The following is a 27,738-nucleotide window of genomic DNA, read 5'->3' on the forward strand; positions in this document are numbered from 1 at the left end:
TAGATAGATAGATATGAGATAAATAAATAAATAAAAATAGATAGAAAACAGATAGATAGATAGATATTAGATAGATAGATATATATTAGATAGATAGATATGAGATAGATATGAGATATGAGATATGAGATAGATAGATAGAAATCCCAATTGAAGCAGCACCTCCAAATAACTGCTTTGAGTGGGTGCCAGCCCTTAGACCTCGGTGCTCCGGTCCGTTTTCCAATAAAGATAAATGTAGGCAGCTCACCAGGATTCGTGCAAAATTAAAGTGCTTTTATTCCAAGGAACAAGACAACGTTTCGGCGATCTCACACCGCCATTTTCAAGTGGTTTACAAGTTATATATGCGGGGCTTAAATACACTCCCCGTTCTGTGACATCACAATCATTAACATATCACATGACATTTTGACATGTAAATAAAGTGCAAAACTTCTCATATAATAAGTAATTGTACAATCAGTACAGTGCATTATACATCATTCACAGTGATAAACATAAATTATCTGTCCAATCTCTAATATTCATAAGAGATAAAACATATGTGCATACTGTGTTAGTGTCAAAAGTGACGTAATGAGAAAAATAAAAACATTACAGGGTCAAGCAGTCTCGTCTCCACGCTGACCTCCTAAGAAGCGCGCCATATACCGCAAGCCCGTGTCTCACTTACTTCCGGTTTCTCCGGAGTTCCACCATTCACAGTGACGGCGTCCCGTAGTTATGGAAACCACCCAGAGTGTCAGTCCGGTGGTGACGTATGTAACGTGGCCAAGCTCCGTGGCACCCAACGCATGCTCAATAAATTAGTAAAGTAAAGCGCCATCTTTAGAAGGGGTAAGTATCAATCATAGAGTACTGGCAAAGTACATTGCTGTAGATATGAACTCCTCCCTAGTATCACCCTGCAAACATATAGTGCATGCTATATGTTTGCAGGGTGATACTAGGGAGGAGTTCATATCTACAGCAATGTACTTTGCCAGTACTCTATGATTGATACTTACCCCTTCTAAAGATGGCGCTTTACTTTACTAGTTGATACTGAGCATGCGTTGGGTGCCACGGAGCTTGGCCGCGTTACATACGTCACCACCGGACTGACACTCTGGGTGGTTTCCATAACTACGGGACACCATCACTGTGATTGGTGGAACTCCGGAGAAACCGGAAGTAAGTCCCAGCGTCCCATGTGAGACATGGGCTTGCGGTATATGGCGCACTTGTTAGGAGGTCAGCGTGGAGACGGGACTGCTTGACCCGGTAATGTTTTTATTTTTCTCACTACGTCACTTTTGACACTAACACAGTATGCACATATGTTTTATCTCTTATGAATATTAGAGATTGGACAGATAATTTATGTTTATCACTGTGAATGATGTATAATGCACTGTATTGATTGTACAATTACTTATTATATGAGAAGTTTTGCACTTTATTTACATGTCAAAATGTCATGTGATATGTTAATGATTGTGATGTCACAGAACGGGGAGTGTATTTAAGCCCCGCATATATCACTTGTAAACCACTTGAAAATGGCGGTGTGAGATCGTCGAAACGTTGTCTTGTTCCTTGGAATAAAAGCACTTTAACTTTGTACGAATCCTGGTGAGCTGCCTACATTTATCTTTATTAGATAGATATGAGATAGAAAGATAGAGATATAGATAGATATGAGATTGATAGATAGATGATAGATAGATATGAGATAGATAGATATGAAATAGATAGATAGATAGATATGGAATAGATAGATAGATATGGAATAGATAGATAGATAGATAGATAGATGATAGATAGATAGATAGATAGATAGATAGATAGATAGATAGAGAAGTGGTAGAAGCAGCACAACCTTTCAGGCAAATAGAGATATCGGGTGCACGTGGATAGTGACTCGGTCCCAGTCACAAGTATAAACATCCAAGATCCAAAGAAAATTCCAAGCACTCCAGGAGTAAAATGAACAAACGTGTTTATTGACCCATGGTCAGCAATAGATGGCATCCACTGCTGACCATGGGTCAGTAAACACGTTTGTTCATTTTACTCCTTGAGTGCTGTTGGAATTTTCTCTGGATCTTAGATAGATAGATAGATAGATAGATAGATATGGGATAGATAGATTGATAGATAGATAGATATGAGATAGATAGATGGATAGATAGATAGATAGATAGATATGAGATAGATAGATAGATAGATAGATAGATAGATAGATATGGGATAGATAGATAGATAGATAGATAGATAGATATGAGATAGATAGATAGATATGGGATAGATAGATAGATAGGGTATAGAAAGATAGATAGATAGATAGATAGATAGATAGATAGATAGATAGATAGATATGGGATAGATAGATAGATAGATAGATAGATACTGTAGATAGATATGAGATATATAGATAGATAGATATGGGATAGATAGATAGATAGATAGATATCCAAGAAGAAGCTGCAGCACTCAAAATTATGAGTGTAGAAAGGTGTTTATTCCATATCAATGCAAAAAGAGCAACGTTTCTGCGCCAGTGCAGCCTTTTTCAAGCACTGGCAGCTGAAACGTTGCGCTTTTTGTATTGATATGGAATAAACACCTTTCTACAATTTTGAGTGCTGCAGCTTCTTCTTGGATGTGTTACCTGCCTTGACCTAGGATCTTTTATTGCTGCTTGCACCATCTACTATCTACTTGGGCGCTGCTCTACATTTTGTTTGCTGCTAGATAGATAGATAGATAGATATTAGATAGATAAATATGGGATAGATAGATAGATAGACTTGGGATAGATAGATAAATAGATGCATAGAAAGACATATAAGAGATAGATAGATAGATAGATAGATAGATAGATAGTCCTTGTCAAAAGAGAGACTGACACAAATTTTTGATTTTTCATAGTCTGTTGTTGTCAGGTGTTTCTGGCATACTGTTATGGGCATGTTATAAGTCGACCAGCTCCCAGTAATATGAAATCACCTCACTGTAATTTCATATTCCCGCCGAGAGCCCTGATTGGCCAGTTGGTGCCAGACAATCAGGGTTCCCAGTGGGGAACATGAAGTTATAGTGAAGTCATAGATTCTTCACATCCTCGGCCAGCTAGGGAGCTGAGCAGCATGCTCCTCTGAGAAGTAGATTGCAGATAATACTAATTAGTGATATGCCTATGTATAGCATTGACCAGTATTAGTAATTAGTAGATTGCTTTAAACAGTCCTCTATGGGAACATAATATTTTTTAATAAATCGAAGAAAAAAAATTGTGAATAAGCCCCTCAGCCCAAAAAATTTTGAATTGCCTCTTTTTTCCCATTTTAGAAAAAAAGTGGAAACATTTTTATTTTAACCAACATATTTGGTATCGAAGCACGAGCAAATGTTCGATCTATTAAAATATAATGTTAATGGTCCCGTACGATGAACAGCTTTAACATAAAAACAAAGTCTAAAAATGCTGCTTTTTGGTCACATCACATTTAAAAAAAATGTAATACAAAGTAATTAAAAAGTCCCATATATATGCAAATGTAGTACCGATAAACAGGACAGATCACGGCACACAAAATGAGTACTCTCAAAAATGAGAAATTTGTATGTGGTCAAAAAAAGGCAATTTTAAAGCATGTAACCATGGGTAACAAGAAAAAATGTCAGTTTTACCGTAAAATGTACAGCATCAAAAAGGAAGCCCTTAAAAAGTCTCCTTTTTCCCCCACAAATATATATTTACCGTATTTTTCACCATATTAGACGCTCCGGCACATAAGACGCAGCGAATTTTAAAGGATGAAAATCTAGAAAAAAAAAAGATTCTGAACCAAATACAATGTAAAGTATAGGACAGTGATCTTCACCCTGCGGACCTCCAGATGTTGCAAAACTACAACTCCCAGCATGGTTGGCTACAACTCCCAGGCGTTGGCTGTCCAGGCATGCCAGGAGTTGTAGTTTTGCAACATCTGGAGGTCCGCAGGTTGAAGACCACTGGTATAGGAGGTAATACTCACATGTCCCCGCAGCTCCGGACCCGTCACCGCTGCCCTGGATGTCGCCCTCCATCTCTGTCGCGGCGTCTCCGGGGTGTCCCCTGTCGCTCCGGAACGTCTCTGCTGCCCGGTATCCTCGCTCTCTGTCACCGCCATCACGTCACTACGCACGCCGCTTTTATTGGATGACGGGACGGCGTGCGTGACGAAGTGATAACGACGAAGGAGAGCGCCGGCCATGCAGGGGATCCCAGCACGGAGCAGACACCGAGGAGGCAAGTAAGGTCCCTCCCGGTGTCCCGTAAGCTGTTCGGGATGCTGCGATTTCACCGTGGCGGTCCCTAACAGCCAGACTGAGCAGCCGGGTTAGTGTCACTTTCACTTCAGATGCGGCGGTCAGCTTTGATCGCCGCGTCTGAAGGGTTAATACAGGGCATCACCACGATCGGTGATGTCCTGTATTAGCCATGGGTCCCGGCCGTTGATGGCCGCAGGGATTGCCGCGATAGGACAGGGTTTTAATGTGTATTTGCCATATAAGACGCACCAACTCCCCCCCCTCCCCCCCGTCTTATACAGCGAAAAATACTGCATTTATTTTTTGGGTTTCATACATTTTATGGTAAAATGAGTGAAGTAATTACACAGCACAATTGGTAATACAAAAATAAGACCTAATATGGCTTTATGGTTGGGGAAAAAAAGTTATGCCAAAATTTTTATTGTCTGTGTGGGGTTGAGTAAAAAAAACCTTACTATAAAAAAAAATAAAAAAAAATAAGAAACCCCTTTTATTCCTACTAATTGCATACTTTATTTTCACCAGTAGATGTCAGTATTTACTAAGGATCAGCCCCCTCCCCCATTCTTGTTGCTGACCTGCAGTTCCCCCAGTTTACACTATATTTGCTCTTGCTCCACTGTAACAAACATTTACAGTTTTGTTATCATTGTATAAGAAGATGATTTTAAAAGAAAGTTTTCCGTTTTTCTGAGCTGTAGATGTCAGATGACAAAACAAGAAGGGGTTAAGTGTTCAGGTTCTCACAGGACAGTAATGAGAGAATATTATGGTGAGGACAGTTCTGGGGACCTGGGTTCAAATCTGTTCATCTGTTTGTTCTTTTCAGGATTCCTCCCACAATCCAAAAACGAAACACAAAGAAAAGTTGATCTATATACAGGGCATAGTGTATTTAACAAAGAAACCCAGATCCCCAGATTCAGTGAACTGTGTAATGTGTTGTCTCAGCACTAATGTCCATAGCCACAGAAAATATATTGAATATTTAAAAGTGAAGTCCCTAAATTCTCTCTGGTGTAAAGTCTATGAATGTTCTGTTCACAGATCCTGACTGACATATAACCTTATTACTTCCCTTTATTTCTAGGTTAACACAATAGCCCTGATTTACTATTGTAAACCCGACATGCTTTGTCGGGTTGTGCACCGGATTCGGGCGCATTGTGCCAGAAATTCTGTCTGTGCCAGAATTTGCGTGAGAATTGAAAAAAAAAACAGACAAACTATCCATTTTACTCAGAAAATCTGAAAATGGGGCGTGGTCATCTAGGGAAGGGGCGTGGCCACCGAAAGGGGACGAGTTCCTGACATTTTCACAAAAAAAATACATATTTACTAAGGTTTCCACAGAAAATTTAGTGGATTTGAGTTGAGGAAAATCCGACAGATCAGAGCACGTGTAAAAAAAAGCAAAATGTAGGGAAAAGTGCAAAATATAGGGAAACCTTAGTAAATACAGTGGAAACATTTTTGTAGGGAATTAAAGCCCACAGAGATAACTATACAACACTCTTAGTATATGAGGGCGTATGTGTATATATATATATATATATATATATATATATATATATATATATATATATATATATATATAAATTTCCCTATGTGAAGCATCCAGCTACATATGACAGATACCGTATATACTCGAGTATATGCCGACCCGAATATAAGGCGAGGCCCCTAATTTCACTCCAAAAACCCAGGAAAAGTTATTGACTCGACTATAAGCCTAGGGTGGGAAATACATCATCCCCCCCATGTCATCATCCAGACCCCCGTCATCATCCAGACCCTGTCATCATCCCCCCCCTTCATCATCACCGCCTGTCAATCCCTTCACCAGTGGTCTTCAACCTGCGGACCTCCAGATGTTGCAAAACTACAACTCCCAGCATGCCCGGACATCCATCGGCAGTCCGGGCATGCTTGGAGTTGTAGCTTTGAAACCTCTGGAGGTCCGCAGGTTTAAGACCACTGCGGCCTTCGTCATCATCCAGACACCCCCTTTAGTTTTCTACTCACCTCCCCTCGGTGGGAAGGAAGAGTGAGCTGGTCCAGGCCATCTATGCTGCAGGGACCGTCCGGTGGGGAGGGTTAGTCGTTTTGGCTGTCCATCTTCACCGGGAGGCCCTCTTCTCCACTCTGGGCCTGGCCCTGGACTAGTGACGTTGCCTTGACGACAACGCACAGGGACTTTCATGCGCGTCCCTGTGCGTCGTCGTCAAGGCAATGTCACTAGTCCGGGGCTGGCCCGGAGCGCAGAGAAAAGGGCCTCCCGGTGAAGATGGACAGCCCAAACGACTAACCCTCCCCACCGGACGGTCCCTGCAGCATAGATGGCCCGGACCAGCTCACCCTTCCTTCCCACAGAGGGGAGGTGAGTAGAAAACTAAAGGGGGTGTCTGGATGATGACATAGGCCGCAGTGGTCTTCAACCTGCGGACCTCCAGAGGTTTCAAAGCTACAACTCCCAGCATGCCCGGACTGCCGATGGCTGTCCGGGCATGCTGGGAGTTGTAGTTTTGCAACATCTGGAGGTCTGCAGGTTGAAGACCACTGACAGGTGGAGAGTTCACTCGAGTATAAGCTGAGGGGGGCGTTTTCAGCACGAAAAATCATGCTGAAAAACTTGGCTTATACTCGTGTATATACGGTAGATTACATTTTCAAGTACAAGTGTACCACGCCAAAGCATTATGGTTTTGTCAATCTGAAACACATGTATACAGCACAGACATTCATACAAGATGTGAACAACCTGTCACGAGTTATTTTTTTTTCTTTAATTAATTCAGTTTCTCCTATTTCTATTTTCAGGCCGAACCCTTGGCTCGGGAGCATTTGGCAGAGTGGTAGAGGCAACAGCTCATGGATTGGGACACGCTCAGTCATCCACTAAAGTGGCTGTAAAGATGCTGAAGTGTGAGTTTTGATGACTTTTTCGGGCCAGGATTATGGAGTTTTTTTTTTTGTTTTTTTTTTAAACAAAATCACATGTAAATCCTGCTGTCTTGCAGCCACTGCTCGGAGCAGCGAGAAACAGGCTCTTATGTCGGAGCTGAAGATTATGAGTCATCTGGGTCCACACTTAAATATTGTCAACTTGTTGGCTGCGTGCACCAAAGGAGGTAAATGCAGGTTTTTGTTGTTGAAATGTCCTTGTTCCTTAGAGAGTTCATTGGTAACAAAATGCAGTAAAAAGCAGTCACAGTGGTCGGAACCAAGACTATAATGTAAAAGCAGCCCACTTCACAGCAGCAAACAAGCACATAATATGCACTCAGTTCCCATGAACGATCTGGTTAATACACACAGCTTAAAGGGGTACTCCGCTGCTCAGCATTTGGAGCAAACTGTTCCGAATGTTGGAGCCGGCGCCGGGAGCTCGTGACGTCATGGCCCCACCCCCACATGATGTCACACCCGCCCCTCAATGCAAGTCTATGGGAGGGGGCGTGATGCCCCCTCCCATAGACTTGCATTGAGGTTGCGAGGTGTGACGTAATTAGGGGGCAGGGCTATGAGATCACGAGCTCCCGATCTGTTCTAAACGCTGAGCAGCGGAGTACCCCTTTAAAACAGCTGTTGAACCAAAAAGAACAGAAGAATCCATTAGGTATATCCAATAACAAGAAGATGGCAGCACTCACGGGTACAGTGGAACGAATTCTTCTTTAATAAAGTGCATAAAACTTACAAAATGTGCAGCCGGACGGCTGCACATTTTGTAAGTTTTATGCACTTTATTGAAGAAGAATTTGTTCCACTGTACCGGTGATTGCTGCCATCTTCTTGTTATTGGATATACCCGATTGGTAACAAAAGTTAGTGCATGACATTTTTCATAAGTTGGCGCAGATAGAAGCTGCTGCCATGGTGGTTTTCCTCTACCGATGCTTCTTAAGACATAGGGGATACGGCTATGCAGTTACGGAGAGCTACTAAACCGTTCCAGGCAACGCGATGCTCTGACAGGTGTAAATGCAATTCCTATATCTTCAAAGAAATATTCATAGTCAGCACTCACCACATCTTCTTGAAATCTTCTTTATTGATAAACAGGAAAAGGAGAAGAAAAAGGGGGTTATGAACGAGCGCTACTGCTTTTGAGAAAAGGATTCAGGACGCCACTGTAGCACAGGACAGTTTATTATGGTTCAATGTGATAGGACAACGCGTTTCGGCACAAAACAATTAGTGTATGACGTCCTGTAGCCTGTGTTGTGCTAGGATGGCGTTAGCAGTGGCCAAGCTGCTTAAAGGGGTACTCAGCCCCCTAGACATATTATCCCCCATCTTATGACACAACCTCCCCTAGACTTGCATTGTGGGGGTGGGGCGTGTCATCACACGGGGGCGGAATAGTGACGTCTCGATACTCCGGCCCCGTATTGTGACCCGGCAGACTTGGAGGCTGCAGCGCTGCGTGCAGCTCCCACAGGTGGGTGCTGCATGCGACATTGCGGGGGTCCCCAGCGGCGGGACCCCCGCGATCAGACACCTTTGGATAGGGGATAAGATGTCTTAGGGCCGGAGTACCCCTTTAAGTACTGCTGCTTACTTCCTTGCTCCCCTTGCCCTCCCCTTCAGTGGCCTGGTAGCCAAGCTCTATGGGGGAGATTCATCATTGCCTTCCCTACATTTTATTGGCTGAAATTTTGCACAAAATTTTAGCACATGTTGCGCAATTTTAAAAAATGGACAACTTTAGTAAAAGTGACTGTGAAATGCAATGCCTCTTTCTTGACTATGCAGTGGACAAGATTTATTAACTGCGTCTTTTCAAGAAAGCTCAAAAGTATAGCGCAAGCGTTAAAAAAAAAAAAGCAAATGTATACCAGTATACCACCTCTGCCTTGCCATAGAAAAATGACATACTACAACAAGTTCTAAGGTGATTTTTCATTTGAGCAAAATTTATCAATTTCTAGCGCCGTTTTGATAAATTTGGCGCACATTAGCCAAAAGCACAGCAAAAAAAAAAAAAGGCTTTGAAGTGGCTGCATACAGACACATATTGATAAATCTCCCCCAATATGCTGAAGGGAAGGGAGGAAGAAGCGAAAGGGCAAGGGAAGCAGGGACACTTGATGGGCTCAGAGGTCTATAAAGATGTGAGCCAAGGAATGCAAAAGTATAATTGTCTTATCAATTATAATTTTTTATTTTATTTATTTTTTTATCAGGGCCTATATATATAGTTACAGAATACTGCCGGTATGGTGATCTTGTGGATTATTTGCATAAAAACAAGCACACTTTCCTCCAGTACTATGCGGACAGGAGCCGGAAGGAAAATGAAGTCTACAGTAACGCATCAACGGGGGAAAGAATGTCCAGGTAGAACGTACATTTAATATCCTGCCAAACTTTGTATATAAGAAAAAAAGATACTGTAGCTTGACTTTTTTTTATTTTTAGACAAATGATCAGGTTATAAGAATAATTAGTTAGAATAATAACTATCATTGAGTTGGTTTGGTCCAGCAAAAAACTATTATTATGGTTAGACAAGCCAAGTTTATAGTATCAAGGACAGGGATGTATTTGCCACTAAGCACACAAGGGTACATGCCTAGGGAGGCAGCGCTGAAGCGGAGGCACTTTAGTAAAAAAACAACAACAAAAAAAGTTAACTAATTTAGAAGTGGACCAGCTTAGGTGTATGTGAGTGACTGCTTTAGCAAACATACTTAGCATGCAAAACATCTTTTCAACTAGCTGCTCATGCAACCATCCGGCCATTTACATACATTACTGTTTGGGCACAACAAGATATCATGTGCCAAACAGAGTACGGAACTCTGCAACTCCTGTCTGCAGCTTGTAAGGACACAGAGCGGTGAATGATGTCCCCATAGACATATAAAACATTTGATCTGCTCCACATTGTATGGAGAACAGCCTGTCCTGCCTATCTATAGCTCATCATAGAAAAACTTGAGTTTTTCTGGGCACAGGTTCTCCAAGATAAGCAGTAGGACACGATATAAAGTCCAAGGGACATTTTTGTTGCACTAAAACAACATGTTTCTGGTCCGAAAAGGACCCTTCCTCAGGTAAGGTAGCACCTTACCTGAGGAAGGGTCCTTTTCGGACCAGAAACATGTTGTTTTAGTGCAATAAAAATATCCTTTGGACTTTATATCGTGTCCTACTGCTTATCTTGGAGAACCAGCACCCAGAAAAGCTAAAGTTTTTCTACGATATTGCTTTCCTATCAGACCAGCGGAGCTAAGACCTGATGAGCTGAGGCTGCAGGCTCCATATTTCTATCTAGATGTCTTCTTAGGTGTTGTGCTCTTAGCGCAACACTATCAGGTAAGTGGCTTTTCCCCTACCTATTGTACACCACTGTGACGTACTTCAGCAGGGACGCGTATCGCTCTCTTTTTTTCTTTCCCTGTCTGTATATATCTATAGCTCATGTCAGGGGCTGTACTGTACGTCACACTCACAGTTTAATAGTATAGGGGTGACATTGGGTTATAGGGCTTAATAGTTAGTGACGGAAGGTGACATAGGGTTATAAGGTAAAACGGAGGTTGATATAGTGTGATTCAGCTTAACAGAGGGTGACAGGGGTGACATTGGCGGATATGGCAGAAAAGGGTTTGACATACAGAGCACAACCAACAGCAAGCACCATGGGCCCACCACACCATGAGACCGCCTCCAGCTTACCTCCATGAGAAGTAGACAACACCTAATCTGGCCATAGATAAAACCCTTATTAAATCATTAGCATGTACAATTGGCTTCGATGATAATACATCTTACTTCATGGGGAAATGAGCAGCGGCCACATATCCCTGGTGCTATTGATCTAAAAAAAAAAAAAATGTTTGGGATTCTCATTTCTCACCTATGGTGGCAAAACAAGTCTGCAAGGACCAAAGGTCAGTAGATTATGAGCAGATCCCACATTTACCCCCCCCCCCTTTCCATGTAATATTCAGATGTTCAGGAAGCTGAGGTCAGGGATACTGTTTGGCAGGGTTTGGGGACATTGTGGTGACCACTCATTTCCTTTCACTGATGAGCAACATACAGTGGTGTTTCTACTGGGCTAATTAGATATTTTGTTTTCATTTTCTGAACCGGTTTAATTCTCCATGCAGATATATTTTATGTTAGTTTCATGTACTGAGATTTCTACATATTCATAGTTTTCATATCCTCTTTTTAGCCATATTTCAGTTTTGGTAGAAAGTGATGGTGGTTACATGGATATGAGCAAAGACGACATTTACTATGTGCCAATGCTGGACCTTAAGGATGAAATCAAATATGCTGAGATAGAACCTTGCAACTATGGGACCACCTATGAACTAGAACACTACTCCAATTCTGGTCAGTATTGCATGCAGGACAACAATCCCAACGCATAGTTTTGGAAGATATTATAAAATATTTGAAACCAATACACAAATATTTAAAAGAGTTGTGGGAGGAATTTGGGTTTTACTTAGTCCACAAATAGCATCACTTGTGTCCACGGGCCTTGTCAACACATGAACAACGTTGAGTTGCTTATGGACACCTCTTTCAGGAAACCTCTTTCTGGACATATCTTTGACAGCCAGGAGATGCAATAGTCCTTGTTTGGGTAAAGCTTTTCTCTTGAGTAATGGATATTAAACACATTTCCTCGGTTTGACCACCCTTTCTCTCACTTAAACTGGTTTAGCTACCAGTTGGTTCCTTAAGATTTGGCTCCAGAAACCCTCAATGATCACCTGTGACCTGCAGCAAAAGCTGCAGCTAGCCAATGAATGGCCAAGCATCCATGCAACAAATAGATGGACTGTGTGTACCAAATCGAGAGCAACTCTGTGGGTCTGTACTTTGGGAAACATAGTGTCACGTATGGGCAGGGAACAGTGAAGCCCTAACTCACCCACAGCCACTGTCCCTACCTATTGCCTATCCGCCCTAAGTGACAGATCGATAACCACGATGACAAACCCTCCCTGCTAAGTGCTAGGGCAGCTTTGTCAAAATAATAAAATACAAAAACAGTAGGAGTTGGGAACAGCTGGAGGCACACAAACTAACAGAGATACACTAAGACACACACACACTTTCAAATCTAAGTCTAGTCATGGTTGGTACCAGTAAATAGCGGAGTACAGGAATGCAGAGCAAGAGAAGAGTCAATGGAAAAGGCAAAGATCAATAAACAAGCAAGTATCCAGTAAGCAGGAGGTGCCAGATAAGGTATAACCTTTCACAGACAATGAACTGATACACCTCCCTGGTAGGTAGCAGATCTGTGAACCACACCCCGACAACACAGGTGAGATCCAAGCAGCTCCAGCCCAACTGGAGTCATTTAACTCTTCATGTTCGGCCAGAGCCAGATGTTACACATAGCAAGGTCCTGCACTATGACCCTCATATACCCCACTAGAGAATATGGGAAGGAATTGTGTTCATAATAAGTAGTTTACTGCAAAATTTTATAGACCAAATATAATATTTAACTAAATATAACTAATCTCTATTCCTAAAGCTCCAGAAAGGACAACTTATTCCACTGTGATCAATGAGTCTCCTGTCCTCAGCTTCACTGATTTAATTGGGTTCAGCTATCAAGTGGCTAATGGAATGGAATTTTTGGCTTCCAAAAATGTAAGTCAATGCAATGTCAATCTATAAACAGTTTTCCATTGCTACATTGAGTAAGGCTCTGTATAATGAAGACTAAAACTAAATTAATAATATGGTTCCATGAAATGCCAATCACAAGTAGGCTCTTCCCATTGAAACTGCGGAGAAATATGATCTGACTCATCTTAGCTCTGAAAAAAGATTTAGAGGCAGAGGCAACTTGAATCTTCTGGCTCTAATCCAAAATTTGAAAAAGAATGTACCTAGCATGTGCCATTTATAATACTAGCATCTCATCTCAGAAGGGCATTTGGCCCCTGTGCGGCACCAATGCCTAGGCATAACAATTACTTCTGCACCCTTATAGCTATACTCAAGTTGATGAATTTCCTTGAAAGCGTCATATTTGGCAAGCTATTCATTCCCATCAGCACATTGGGATGACATGTAATAGCATTTCACCTACTAGTTCATTATTATTAGAAACATACAGTGAAACTTCTTCAAAAGACCACCCCCTTTATCAGGTCCCCGCTGCTCAAAACTTCCTGGTGACTTCGCACCATACAGAAAATTATTACTCACTCAATCACTGGGTGTAGTAGTGATTGGGAGAGAGGGCATTATCTCTGCATAGAGACGTAAAAATTAAGCGGTTACAGCAGGAACCTAGTGACTAGAAACAGCAGCCGTGAGAGACTGGGCAGGTAAGTATTGTTTTTTTTTATTTATTTTTTAAGGCACCCTGACAGGAACGTGCACATATTGACATAAAAGGGAGCTTTAGCCCCTGCCCTTTTTCTGCACAGGCACATTGTTGCATTTTGCAGCACAGTACAGGGATAATACACTCAGTGAATTGTCCTTTTTTTTATTTACTTGAGCCCCTGCCCTCCAAAATGTCCGTGCATGTCCCTGCACCCTGACCTTTCTTTCCCTAGACAATAGCTTTACATAATACTTATTCGTAACATTCAGTAGTTTTGAAGGAAGTACTTATGTATTGTAAGTTCATGTGACAGAAGGTGTCTATTGCTTCACTAGCCACAAGTCACCTTATTGAACATGTAACCATTGAGTTTTACCAATGACCATGTAAAGTATTCATTGGTAAGCATCTAGAATTCTGAATGTAATCCATACTCATCAGAATCTAACTAGTGTTCCTCAGAAGATAGCCAACGTTCCTCAGTGAATACCCTGCATTCCTCTTAAAGTAACCAATATTTATCAGACCATATTCAGTATTCTTTACTATGTTACCAATATGTATCAGAATTTAACTTACAGTATTATTCAGAAAACTTAAAGGGGTACTCCGCTGCTCAGCGTTTAGAACAAACTATTCCGAACGATGGAGCCAGGAGCTTGTGACGTCATAGCTCTGCCTCATCATGACGTCACACCCCACCCCCTCAATGCAAGTCTATGGGAGGGGGCGTGACAGCAGTCACGCCCCCTCCCATAGACTTGCATTGAGGGGTTGGGGCGTGACGCCATGATGGGGCCCGGTCAATGACTTCACAAGCTCCCAGCGCCGACTCCTGTGTTCGGAACAGTTTGTTCCAAATGTTGAACAGCTGAGTACTGCTTTAACCAGCATTCCCCAGGAAGTTACCAGTATAAACTCTATACATTAAAATACAACTTGCATTCATCAGAATATAGCCAAATCTTTTATATAAGACTTCACCCAATTTGCAGCAGAATGTAACCCATTGTTTATCAGAACACAGCGGACATTCATCAAAATGTAAGCCAGTATTCATTAGAATCTAAATTGTACTTAGCCACATGGAAACTATGTTCATCACAACATAACAATTTTCAATCAGAATTGTGTCATTAGAATGCCACTTAGCTCTAATATGTATTAATCCACAGTGTGTTCACCGTGATTTGGCTGCAAGGAACGTATTGATCTGTGAAGGGAAACTAGTGAAAATTTGTGACTTTGGATTAGCCCGAGACATCGTGAGAGACTCCAACTACATTTCCAAAGGCAACGTAAGTATTTCTCTCAGCTTTTTTGCTAAATTTGCAGGTGAAGTCTCTTGTAAAAATGGTCTGAGGTATTCATAGATCTTTCATCGAGATGATCCAGCACTGAAGCCATGGCCATGGGAAACGGGAAGTGCTGTTGGCTCTCATGAAGAAAACAAGAAAACCCACAAAACATGGTGAAGAACATGCATACTCCATGCGGAAGTCACCCTTGGTTTGAACACATGACCCGACCACTGCAAGGAAATTTCAATTTACCTCCAGTTGTCGCCAAAGGCATCACCAGCATCCACAGCGCATTTAGCACATTTGGTAGCTATTTTTTTATGCAACATGCCTAGTTCAGCTCTAAGTCTTCTGCAGCTCTGCTATGTGTTTCCTTAAATGGAACCTCTCATTGCTTTCATGCTGCCCAAACCACAAGTCAACATCCCCTTTCCCCCAGTCTTGATTGATAGATCTACCCCAGTTTTGGTATTGGGTGAGATCCAACTTTGAAGGCCAGCAAGGTGGGGGAAGCCCCGATGACCCATGGCTCAGGAAACATGAAAGTGATGTAAAGTTTTCTTTAATTATACTTGAACCTGGTGAAATAAGCAGTAAGTGATAACTTGGGGTTGTGTCATCTGACATCTCCTCTTCACAGGAAGCCTCTGTACATGAAGCAGCCATTTAGATGAATGGTAATACTACACGGATAGTCTGAGACTGACAAACTCAGGTCATCCATACAATTAAGGGGGTCCTAAACTGGGGCCACCTCTATATTGTCTAAATGACATAGCAGAGCATTTTCTTCATAAGACAACCCATTTAAATCCTTCTGAGCCTTCTAACTTGTATCTGTTCCATGGCCACTGCTTCTTAGGCTGAAGATCTAAATTTTCTGACATTGTTTGCCTGATACACTGAAGACATTGCAATAAAAATCAGACTTTTCTAAATAAATCATTGGAAATAAATATCCCTTTAATGGAGTTTCCTAACTTGCTGTGCGGCTTGACACAACGCATCACAAGTCAACTGATCAAAGGGGGCTTTGCTGCTTCTTGTCTTGCCTGACAAGCCAGACAGTATGCCGTGCATCTCTCTTGCTGTGCCAGCATTAAATGCATTCATCGCTAGCATGGCGGAACGTACAGGTGTGCCACACATAGTGATCCATTTTTGCCAGCCCCCTGTGGTCAGTTGACTTGCATGCTAAACTTTCAGGGGCATGAAAATTTTTAAAAGATAATACAAGGTTATTTAACATATATAACTTGGAATCAAGGGCACATAACTTGAGTTAGAAAAACCTGGAATACCCCTTTAAGATAAAATTCATACATGTATTCTTTTTTCCTCACTTTTTTTTTTTTTTATATAAATTTCACTTAGCTGATCGGGTGGTCTCTAAATAGGCTCAGTAATGTTTTAGCACACAGTGTAAAAAAAATAGTTTATTCTTAAATCCATTATCTACTTTTATATTTCATGATTAAGCTTCTTAGTGCAGCAATATGCAAAAAATGAATATCTGGGAGGGGGTAAATACTTCTTTACAGATGTACCTTCTTCCCAAAATGTTTCTTTAATTTCCTTAAATTATGATTCTTAGTATTGTACTTCATATTCTATATGGTTTGCAACTTTGCCTCCCACACTTCTGAAACTTTTCTAAGCAGAAGTACAGTATATGGCAAAAAATTGTGCAATGGCGTTTAAAATAAAGGTTTCCATGTTTCATTGCAACACAATATTTTGACAATTCTGTATTCTTTGGACAAAGGTATTAGAAATGTAAATGTGTATCTATCTATATGTAAGAGAGGACTCACCTTGATAGTTGCAGTACAACCTTAGTACAAACCTTGATGGTTGCAATTAGAACTTCATTTCACAAACAATTTATAATCAGTCCTTGACCCGGCCAGAGGTAATGCAATACTCCAACAGGTCTACCATGGTCAGGTTTCTTTTGTTGTATGGTGCTACTGAGGGTATCTGAGAGGCTACTCCATGCAACAGGCTGCTCCACTCAGGTTTTTATATATTTACTGTACTACTGCACTGTTGCCTTGATTGAAGTTGTGTTTTTAGTTAATCCTTCAAGTGTGAATTGTTTACCAGGTTTTACATTCAATTTTTTCCCACTCATTGTAGACTTTCCTTCCTCTGAAGTGGATGGCGCCTGAAAGCATTTTCAACAATCTGTACACAACTCTCAGCGATGTCTGGTCATTTGGAATCCTTCTCTGGGAAATCTTCACACTGGGTATGAAAAATGTTGATCATACATTAATTAGGCCCACTATTATAATTCACTGTTCATTTGGTAAAATGTTTAAGGTTAGGCCACAATGGTGGTAGGTCTAGGGCAAACATGAAATTTGGACCATGTTATCACCATCTTGACAGGAAAGTGGGAGGGTACGGTGCGGTTCTGATTTTAGTGCAACAATGGCACTAACAATGGCCCTAGTCTTATTTGGCATAATGAACATACAAGGGTACTGAAAAACACTTTGGTACAAATTCAATGTCATCTCAAGACCTGGAGAAATTGTGCAGAAAAACCTCTGTTAATACTACTTCCTTTAGTTATCCCGGTATTTTTGATGGTAGGATTAGTTCATTCTTAATGAAAAACTAACTGGCCCTGTTTAACTTAAAGTGGTTTTCCATTGATGGCCTAAGCATTTTAATGCCAGCCACACTGTCATAACCCCACATTACCACTACACAATGATTGGCGGTGGCACAGGATGTCAGCACCCTACCCTGTTGATCAGCTATTGATGGCCAATCCTGCGGAACCAGATAAGGGTCTTGTAAAGAAGAACCCCTGTCTTTTTATTCAGAAGTATGTTAAAGGGGTACTCCGGCGGAAAAAATTTTTTTTACAATCAACTGGTGCCGGAAAGTTAAACAGATTTGTAAATGACTTCTATTTAAAAATCTTAATCCTTCCAGTACTTATCAGCTGCTGTATGCTCCACAGAAAGTTGTATTTCTTTCTGAAATTCTTTTCAGTCTGACCACAGTGCTCTCTGCTGACACCTGTGTCTATGTCAGGAACTGTCCAAAGTACAAGAAAATCTCCTCATAGCAAACCTATCCTGCTCTGGATAGGTCCTGACATGGACAGAGGTGTCAGCAGAGAGCACTGGGGTCAGTCAGAAAAGAACTCCAGAACGAAATAAAACTTCCTGTGGAGCATACAGCAGCTGATAAGTACTGGAAGGGTTAAGATTTTTAAATAGAAGTCATTTACAAATCTGTAAAAAGAAATTGGGGATGTGCAGCTCACAATTAGCTAACCGAGGTAAGAGGGCTATACACCTACACCAGGTGTTAGGGAATAGCAAAGAAATTGTTTAAACAGTAGCCAACCCCTCAAAGTTAGCATCAGTTCCCTGATACAAGAATGAAAATGAATAATAATAAAAACTGGATCGTGCTTCAATTAAAATATGAAAATGTATATTTATTACACTGTTTAAAATATATTAAATTTTTTGTCAGTATATCCTCTAAGCACAGGGCCCTTGTGCCGAGGGAATTATATAAAATAAATAAAAATAACAATATCAACAAACACCGATAACTTGCATAGAAAATGTATAGGAATGTAACAATTTTAATGTCACTTTGGATAATCCGGCCTCCGGTGATCCGGAAAGTGAGCTCAAGTCCTATAAATGTTGTAAATTAAAAAACAATATAGGTGAATAGGGTAAATTTATAATTACCAGTCTGCAATATACTTGTCACCTGGACTTATGTTGTGAGGTCTGCACTTTCAAGATGGTAGCAGACGCTGGCATGCGTCTTAGCGGCGGTCAGCCTGCCACAGACCAGTTGGAAAATTAGCCGCTTTCAGAAGTTGAGATCCACACTTTTGAGATGGTACCAGACGCTGGCATGCGTCTCAGCGGCGGTCCGCCTGCCACGGGCCAGTTGGAGAAATAGCCGCTTTCAGATGTTATTCGCTGTGGGTGGTATCTCAGCAAAAGAACAGGTGCGGGCCTCTGGAAAACTGAGTTGTAGGTGACGTCACAGGTGCTTGGCAGCGCTACCTGGAAGGTGGTCTCAGGGATTGTCTGTTGATTTGCAGAACTGGATCGGAGGTCACCGGTGGATAATCGAGTATCGGTGATGTAAGATAAAACTAGACGCGTTTCAGGGCTCTCATATGTTTTAAACACGGCCCTTTCCTCAGTAGGCTTGCTTAGAGGATATACTGACAAAAAATTATATATATTTTAAACAGTGTAATAAATATACATTTTCATATTTTCATTGAAGCACGATCCAGTTTTTATTATTATTAATTTTCATTCTTGTATCAGGGAACTGATGCTAACTTTGAGGGGTTGGCTACTGTTTAAACAATTTCATTTACAAATCTGTTTAACTGTGTGGCACCAGTTGATTTAAAAAAAATTTGTTTTTCATGGTAGTACCCTTTTAAGTGGTAATTTTCTAAACTGAGAACCCCTTAATGGGAATAATGTGTATTGCAGTGTTTTTCCACCTTTTCTCCATTCCATTTTGTTGTTCATATGCCACCAGTTCGGATGAACAATTTTCATCTAAAATGTGATATATATGATTTACAATGTTTTGATTTATGACTTCACATAAATAAATTATGTCACTGTAGGTGGAACCCCTTACCCTGAATTACCAATGAATGAACAGTTCTACAATGCCATAAAGCGAGGCTATAGGATGTCAAGACCATCATATGCATCAGAAGAAGTGTAAGTTTGAAGGGACTCTGTGAGCACTAAATCATGCTCAAAGCTCAAGTGTTAAAGAGGTGTTGCTGAGCCACAGCATGCATGCCTCCTCTCTCCCCCACACCTCCCTGCCTTGATTGATTGACCTACACGCTTGGTATCACCCACAGAGCAACGTAGGTGAATCTGTCAAGGCAGGGAGGGTTGGGGGAAGCAGGAGAAGTGCATGTTGTGGTTCGAACAAATCATTGTTGGGTCCTTTGTTTGGCCCTATAAATTCAATATGACCAGCCACACATTTTATTGGCTGCACAAAAGATGCGATCAGCTGACCAATGAGAAAATGCTAGGAATGCTCATTTGCCCGGTAATAGGCCAATGTAAAAGGGCTTTAGGCAATGTTCACATCACATTTGCTAGTACACTTTTGGTGTTAGCTGGGAAAAAGTCCTGGCATGTGTATAGGGTCTTTTGGTCTCAGTTGAGCCAGTATACTTACAGTATTGTATTGTAGATTATTCTGTACAATAGTATGGTAATGGTTAAAAATATAAAAAATTATTTAATGATTTCACTTGCTGTACTTATCTTTACCATAAGGGTGACGTATCCCATTGCATGTGTCTAAAGTGGGATACGTTGGAGGCTTTCTTTGCCATATACGGCCAATAGAAACCAGTAATGGGAACCTTTCACACTATACCTATAGTCTTTCTACCAATATAATGTTTAACAGCAATGATTTCAATACTAATAAGTTACAAGTTAAACTGAATCTTTTCCCACAAACATATATGTAAATCTGCTAAACTTTTCCTACTCTATAATATTATGCTGATAGATTAGCATATTCATGGTGACAGCTTCCCTTTAATATAATGTGAACAGAGCATTGCTTGGATGTTTGCCTTAACAACCAATACTTTCTTGATACAAATGATCTTAATAATTTAGGGTGAAAAAGTAGATAATTATAATAAATACATGAATCAAGTTAATGTGAAAAAGAAGAATAACTAGAAATGAAGGAGAATCTACACCAACTTTAAAAGGGAAGTCCAGTCTAAATAATCCTCAGATGATAAAATCAGATCATCTTGCAGTTTTGAGGCACATAGAGAGAGGAGGCCCAGTTCTAATGGATAGCAAGAACCTCTTCAGAGGAACTGCATTCTCAAATGTGGGTGGGCAATTGGCATGTAGGGGGAAACAATTAGGACAGTCTATCCTGAATGACAAAATCCAGCACTATAATGGGGCCTCCCACTATTCTATGTATGTCCCATTCTCCTGATGTAACACATGACACACATGGGAAGATCACTCTAATGAAATCTACGATCTTGGCCCACCACTAATGATTCACTATCATTTTGATAGAATTTTGAGTTTTCACAAATGGTTCCTAAGAAAAACATGAGAGCAGACCATTGATATAAAATGAAGTTTTCTGGCTTTGTGTCAAATAGAAAAATAGAAGATGGTTGACAGAAAAATAAAACTTGGTCCATGTGGTCTACCCCAATTCCTTTTTAGTTTTATCTTACGATAGACATAGGTTTACCACAGGCAGGTTTACTATCAATTACTGAGAAACAGAAGAAAGGAAAAAAAAGGGGGAACTACCTTGTGTAGTAATGTTTTATATTAATAGCACAACCACCTTACCATTGGTGTCTACTAACCTTTGCGTGTTGTGCTATGAATAGGCACAACTCCATAGAAAACATTTGGAGATAATAGTCTGCCCAATCCGACAACACAATGGCGGTAGATCAAAACTGGGTCTTGTAGGCGATGTTGTATATGTGTGAAACCTTTTCACCACACAAGATGTAGAGGGGCAGGTCAACTTTAATTCATGATATAAAACCATAGGACAACATGTTTCAGGGCCACCTTGTGCCTTTCTCAGTTCCACTATAAAACACAAGAAGGCATCCTGGAAAAAGAATATATGCAGCTGTGGGATACCACTTACTGTAGATTTACCAACCACATCTGAAGAAAGCTTGTTTTAAGCATCTACTATTGTCTCAGCAACATACAATTTTTGACATTTCTTTAGAAGTTCCCCCCAACTAACCTCAGCATGCCGTCATTACCACTGATTTCTTAGTAAATGGCCCACATGCGGCCTTTCTAATATATTCTAAGGTTATATGTATAATACATATAGTTTATACTATACTTGTATAGTATACTGCTATACTACTAAATTAGTAAACTTATATCATATACTCTAAACTTTGTGATCCCATTTGCTAAGTAACCGAATGTTTTTCTTTACAGCTATGAGATAATGCAGAAATGCTGGGATGAAAAATTTGAGAAGAGGCCATCTTTTTCCACCTTAGTCTCTATGACAGGAAACTTATTAGCCGATGGCTACAAACAGGTATATTGTGAATTTTAATACCTAGAAATCCTGCATGATTTATTCTTACGATGAGATGTAATAAGATGCATAACTGTGAGCAAGAGAAAGTAGATAAAATAATGCAAAGTATGAACGCAGATGTGATGCAAAATAATGTATTTTTTCTTTGTTTTATAGCGATACAAACAAGTAAATGAGGAATTTTTAAGAAGTGATCACCCTGCTGTGGTTCGTGTGAGTCCCCGAGCAACTAAAATTAATAACCCTGTCTATGAGGGAGAAAGCATTTCAAATATTCTATACTCAGCTGTGCAACCAAATGATAGTGACTACATTATCCCTCTGCCTGACCCCAAACCTGAGGACTCTGATAATGTGCTGAATGAGAGTCGGCCAAGGTAAAGTAGACATTTAGAATGAGACTGTGATTCAATCAGAATAAAACTTTGAGTTCCTGAATAAATCCTAACCTCATCTATAACAGCCTATCCTCCAGAGACCAGCAAGGGCAGATACTTAAAGACCCTTATCTGCGTGAATAGTGTTAAAGTGAACCTGTCATGCTGCCTGAGCTACAAGTCATCATGACCGTTCCTGGTGGCTTCTTTTCACCCCATCCGCCTTGATTGATATCCCTCCCTAAGTGCAAACAAGGAAAGATCAATCAATCAAGGCTGGTGGGGTGGGGAAAAGCCCCGGGGACCGCACTGATGACCTGTGGTTTAGATAGAATGGGGCAATGACAAGTTCAGCTTCAGCTTCAGCAGGACTGACTAGTCATTTAATATGCATGGGAACTTCCTGAAGCTCCCCCAGACATCATCTGTTAAGGATTATTTAGTGGAACTTTAACATGTCCCATCCTTTTGTGCTGAAGAGATATAATACTGCTGCTTTTTCCCGTCTTCCCATTGAAAATACAAATCTACTCAGCCAGGAGAGCCAGGGAAGGGGATCAGAAGAAATCAGGGGCATAGTTAGGGTCTGTTGGGCCCTGGTGCAAGAGGTCAACTTAGGCCCCCATCACACACGTGACAAATCTACAATCTACACTGTATACATTTTAATTCTTCAGGAACAATATTGCAATTATAGGGCTAACACTTAAAGTGTAACTGTAATTTCTCTCCCACCTGTTCTACAAAGTTTGGCAATGGGAGACAGCAAGCTGTTAGACAAACAAGAATTCGACCAATAGCTGTTTAATGTATATTGCCAGCTTTAGTTGTGTGCCTTATCTAGGCCTCCATCAATATTATAGGACTCACTTGTTATAAAATCCCCCACCCTCAAATGATGATGAGATGTCTCTGCTCATTCTGCCACAGTCTACACAGCAAGGATGACAAGTGAGCAACTAAAAAAGGCCTACCAGGCTATTTTTTGTGCTCCATGTAGTAGTGTGAAAACTGAAGTATTTCAGGATTTTTTTTGTATAGAACATTACATCAAAATCTGCTAGACACTTTGGAAACAAAGATGTAATATACACTAATGATTTATATGCTTTTTATGCACAGCTCTACACTACAAGAAGGCAACACATCTTCTACAATTTCCTGCGACAGTCCTCTAGAGCAGCCTGATCAAGAGGTGGAGAGTGAAATCAAGAGTGATATCCAGGAAGCTGAGCAAGTGCACGATGAGGAAGAAAGCTTTCTGTAGATGATACCAACAGCAAGGACCTTACTTCACTATGGGGCATGGCACAATATGCGGAATAGATATTCCAACTTTATACGATAATGTCAACTGAACTTTTGTGAAGACTAAAATTGTCATCCTACTCTTAAACCTACTCCATCCAGTCTTGGTAAATCCCAAGAAAGATTCCCATGAATGACAATGAATTTCTGGGACAGAGTAAACCAAATAAGGAGCTTAGTGCAATATTTTAATGATTATCGGAAAACTAATGCACAACAATCATACACTGCACAACAGTGGAGAAGTACTTTTTTCCAGCAGTTGCCTAAAAAACTCAATGGAGCCATTTTTGGGATAAAGCCAAATCATCCTTCTGGACTATGTGAGCCAGCATTACATTGAAGGCACTCGACAATGGAGCATTTATCCATGTCCATCTAAGGTTGCACTAGGGTCTCCGCTGTAGCAAGAGAGTTGCACATTTGTAGCATTGTGACTGTATATATTTAGGTTGGTCAGGAGACTTAAGCAACCACAGCTGCCTTAGTCCATGGATCTGAAATAGACTCTATGTTTAGAACAAAGTGATATTTACAATTATAAATTTAGGTACATCCAGGGATAGACTGAAAATGCCATAAAGTTTTGATCGGTCAGGGTGTGAGTGTTCAGACCCCAATCACTTGACCATTTCAGTCACGGGCACAAAAAGCCGGAGGAGGAGAGCTGTGTGCTTCTTTTCCTGCTCACGATTGATTTAATCAATGCAAAAACTTTTGAAATGTTCTAGGGATATGTCAAAAGTTTTAAAGCGACAGGTACATTTTATGACCTTATAACTCTATGACCATTATTGCCAAAAGAACTCAAATTGTTCTCAGTCTACCCCTGGCTCCGTCTATATGTCAAGATGAAGTTTATATTTTTTATCTTACACAGCACTACATTTACATTCTAATTTTGGGAATATAATGGTACGGTGACGGCTGGACCGTCCACCAAAAAACAAAAAAAATTATGGGGGGAAAGTGATAACCAAAGGAACAAGCAAGCCTTTTGTCTGTCTGTGACTGACATTTTGGGCTATGCTTTTCTTTGGCAATATTTTTTACTTTTATGTTCAGTTGTCTGCATGTTAACTTTTACTATGTCCTGCTTTTATACCACACTTATACTGAAAGTTATATTGATGTCATAAAAATATACAATAGATTATATTAGAAATATGTATATCTTAAGTATCAATGCAATTTACACTGCCAGTTATATATATTCACCAATGCCACATAATAGACTGTGGGCAAATTACAAGCTATATATCATAGAAAGCAAGGGACATATGTCAATAGACTAGAGCATGTTCCAATTTGTGCCAGGATAAAATAGCTTTATAGAGGGTGACATCTATAGCCCTAATGGAATATCTGTAATGTTTCCCCTGAACCATGACATTTATAATATTGTCCTCAACTTCAACCTTTGCACTATTTATAGCTTTTACTGGTGAAACACATGGTACAATACAATGTTTTCACATTAAGCTGACACAACTATGAAGTTCTAATGGGGTGCCATACTTCTTCTTTCTATCTGGGGCCTCCTACTTGCCTTCTTAATTTCCCTTTTGTAATGAAACATATAGCCCAACATCAACACCGTGAATGGTCATGTTGCTTACATCTCCTAAATGAGTAATCATACTTATAATCTTTCTTTAAGGTTCTCTTGGAATTCTCTTCAAATTCCATGTACTACCAATCCTTTGGTTTCCATTATGTATCTGTGCCCACTTCAAAACAGGGTACACATCTACAATTCCTTTTTGTTGTTCTTGCTATGTTTGTACCAGTCTTATTCTAATAAAAGGGATAGTCCAGGGACAGGAATATTTGTATACTTTGCTGGGCCCGTATTAGTCATACAAAAAGGAGCTATGCATGTCTTATCAGGAGGAACTGCCTGCTCAGCCAACTACTGACTAAGGCGAACATCAATGAGGCCAGTTTGACTAAACAATCAACAGGAACCAGGAAGTAGTGGTGAGGTGTGGTGGACAAGGGTTCAACACGGGCGAGTATAGCTTTTTTTTAATGTGTACCCTCTGTCCCTGCAGTACCCTCTGACCCTCTTGTCCTGCTCGTACATTCACACATAGCTGCAGGGACAAATTTTTACAAATTTTGTAACCAATGTATATTACAAATATACATATTTTATTTTCTACGTTATATTAAAAAGTTTTTGCTAATGATAAGTACACTCTAAGTTCCTGTCCCCAAGGTGACCCATTTAATAAGACCAGTGTATGATCCTCTCAGGGCATCATACAGTTACTTTGGAAATTGCAATGGCTTCTTTTTGTGACCAATGGTCGATTGTAATTAAAGGGACACAAATTCTTGACTTGTAATTGATGTTTTGATAAAATATTGGTTTGTAGTGATGTGGCCTGAGAGAAGTCAGAATGCATGGTACTCTCTATAGACCTGGGGGGGAGCTATTTAGTGTTAAAAATGTGTTTCACTGGTTTGACAGAATGTTATATTAAAGGGTTTTTCAGCCAAGAAAGCATATCCCCTATCCACAGGATAGAGGATAAGGGTCTGATGGCAGGGAAAGCCTAACTTCTGTGATCCCTTGCAAACTCCACAACAGGGCCCCCAACTCTCACATGTCCCAGACCTGCAGATGCCACATCATTCATTCATTTCTATAGAAGTGCTGGAAATACACAAATAAATACAGCACTCAAATATCTCTGGCGCTCCCATAGAAATTAATGGTTGACCTGGAGTCTGCAGCAGTCTGAATCCCCCTCAACCCAAACCCCCCCCACCGCCATCAGACTCTTATCCCCTATTCTGTGGCTAGGAGATAAGTTTTATTTTGCTAGAAAACCACTTTAATGCCATAATCTCAAGAGAACCTTTTCTGATGTGATGCTCCTTTAAGAGGAGTGTTGTTAGAATTCATCAAATATCATTGGAAATCAAACATTCGTAATTAAATTTTACTTTATTATGTCTCATATATGAAATTACAGTTTTATACGTCAATACATAAATATGAATCATGTATTTTTTTTATAGTCAAGATATGTTTCTCCACTGAGTCACATTATCTTATACCATGACTTCCCGTAAATTGAAAACACTGTGGAAAAAAACCTGATGACTAGTAGTCATCAATTAAGTACAATTAAAGGGGTACTCTGGTGTTCTTAACATTTTTTGTCTAGAAAGCTTAGAGCCGGAGGCCATGACGTCAAGGCTACAATCCCTCATGACGTCACACCACGACCCCTCCATTAATGTCTATGGGAGGGGGCATGTCAGGTGACACGCCCCCTCCCATAGACATGAATGGAGGTGGCGTGGTGTCATGAGGGGGCATGGTTGTAACGTCACGACTATGGCCACAGGAACCCAGCAGCGGGACCCACGGAATCAGACAACTTATCCTCTATCCTTTGGATAGGGGATGAGATGTATAGGACGGAGTACCCCTTTAAGAGTAAATGTATTTACACTCAGAGTCTATATGGATGCACACAGAGTTGTTGCAGCTATATACCATTGATATCCTATGCACTTCACACTGCACTTCATATAGCATCATATTACAGTCATGGGAAAAAAGAAGTACACCCTGTTTGAAGTCTGTTTGAAGTCTTAATTTTATATCAGCACATAATAAATAAAAATCTGGTCTAAATTAAGGTAAATACAACAATCAAATGAACAACAATACACTTGATCTTTACACAGAGTACAATTGGTATAAAAATGGGAAGAAAGAACATGTGTCAATAACTTTTATTTTAGTATAGAGTAATGATTGCTCAACAGGCGAATATATTGTGCAATAACCTGTCTGCGGTATATCCTTATACTAGGGTTATTGTATTGTAGATTTTGATATTAGATAGATAATATTTCTTATTGTTTTCTACTTAATTCAACTTAATGATTAGATTTTTTACTACCCTGATCACAAATCCACATCCGGTGATTCAGGAAAGCGAATGTGTGGTCAGAAAGTGGCCTAGTCAAGTTTTCA

The 27,738-nt window shown here is 40.4% G+C and overlaps 1 protein-coding gene across 4 annotated transcripts in view; it reads left to right on the forward strand.

The window, feature by feature from the left end:
- The window catches only part of PDGFRB (platelet derived growth factor receptor beta), a 160,638-nt gene extending 133,799 nt beyond the window's left edge, over positions 1–26,839 (forward strand). For all 4 annotated transcript variants that reach the window (XM_056516972.1, XM_056516971.1, XM_056516974.1 and 1 more), the window contains exons 13-23: positions 7,126–7,230; positions 7,326–7,436; positions 9,495–9,648; positions 11,498–11,661; positions 12,824–12,942; positions 14,806–14,928; positions 17,071–17,182; positions 19,574–19,673; positions 21,945–22,050; positions 22,210–22,430; positions 23,553–26,839. In XM_056516972.1, coding sequence (XP_056372947.1) covers positions 7,126–7,230; positions 7,326–7,436; positions 9,495–9,648; positions 11,498–11,661; positions 12,824–12,942; positions 14,806–14,928; positions 17,071–17,182; positions 19,574–19,673; positions 21,945–22,050; positions 22,210–22,430; positions 23,553–23,697 — 1,460 coding nt within the window. In that variant the 3' untranslated portion in view covers positions 23,698–26,839. The remainder of the gene's footprint in view (positions 1–7,125; positions 7,231–7,325; positions 7,437–9,494; positions 9,649–11,497; positions 11,662–12,823; positions 12,943–14,805; positions 14,929–17,070; positions 17,183–19,573; positions 19,674–21,944; positions 22,051–22,209; positions 22,431–23,552) is intronic.
- The last annotated feature ends 899 nt before the right edge of the window (positions 26,840–27,738 follow it).

The sequence above is a fragment of the Hyla sarda genome, chromosome 4 (genome assembly GCF_029499605.1).
Source record: "Hyla sarda isolate aHylSar1 chromosome 4, aHylSar1.hap1, whole genome shotgun sequence".
Taxonomy (NCBI): domain Eukaryota; kingdom Metazoa; phylum Chordata; class Amphibia; order Anura; family Hylidae; genus Hyla; species Hyla sarda.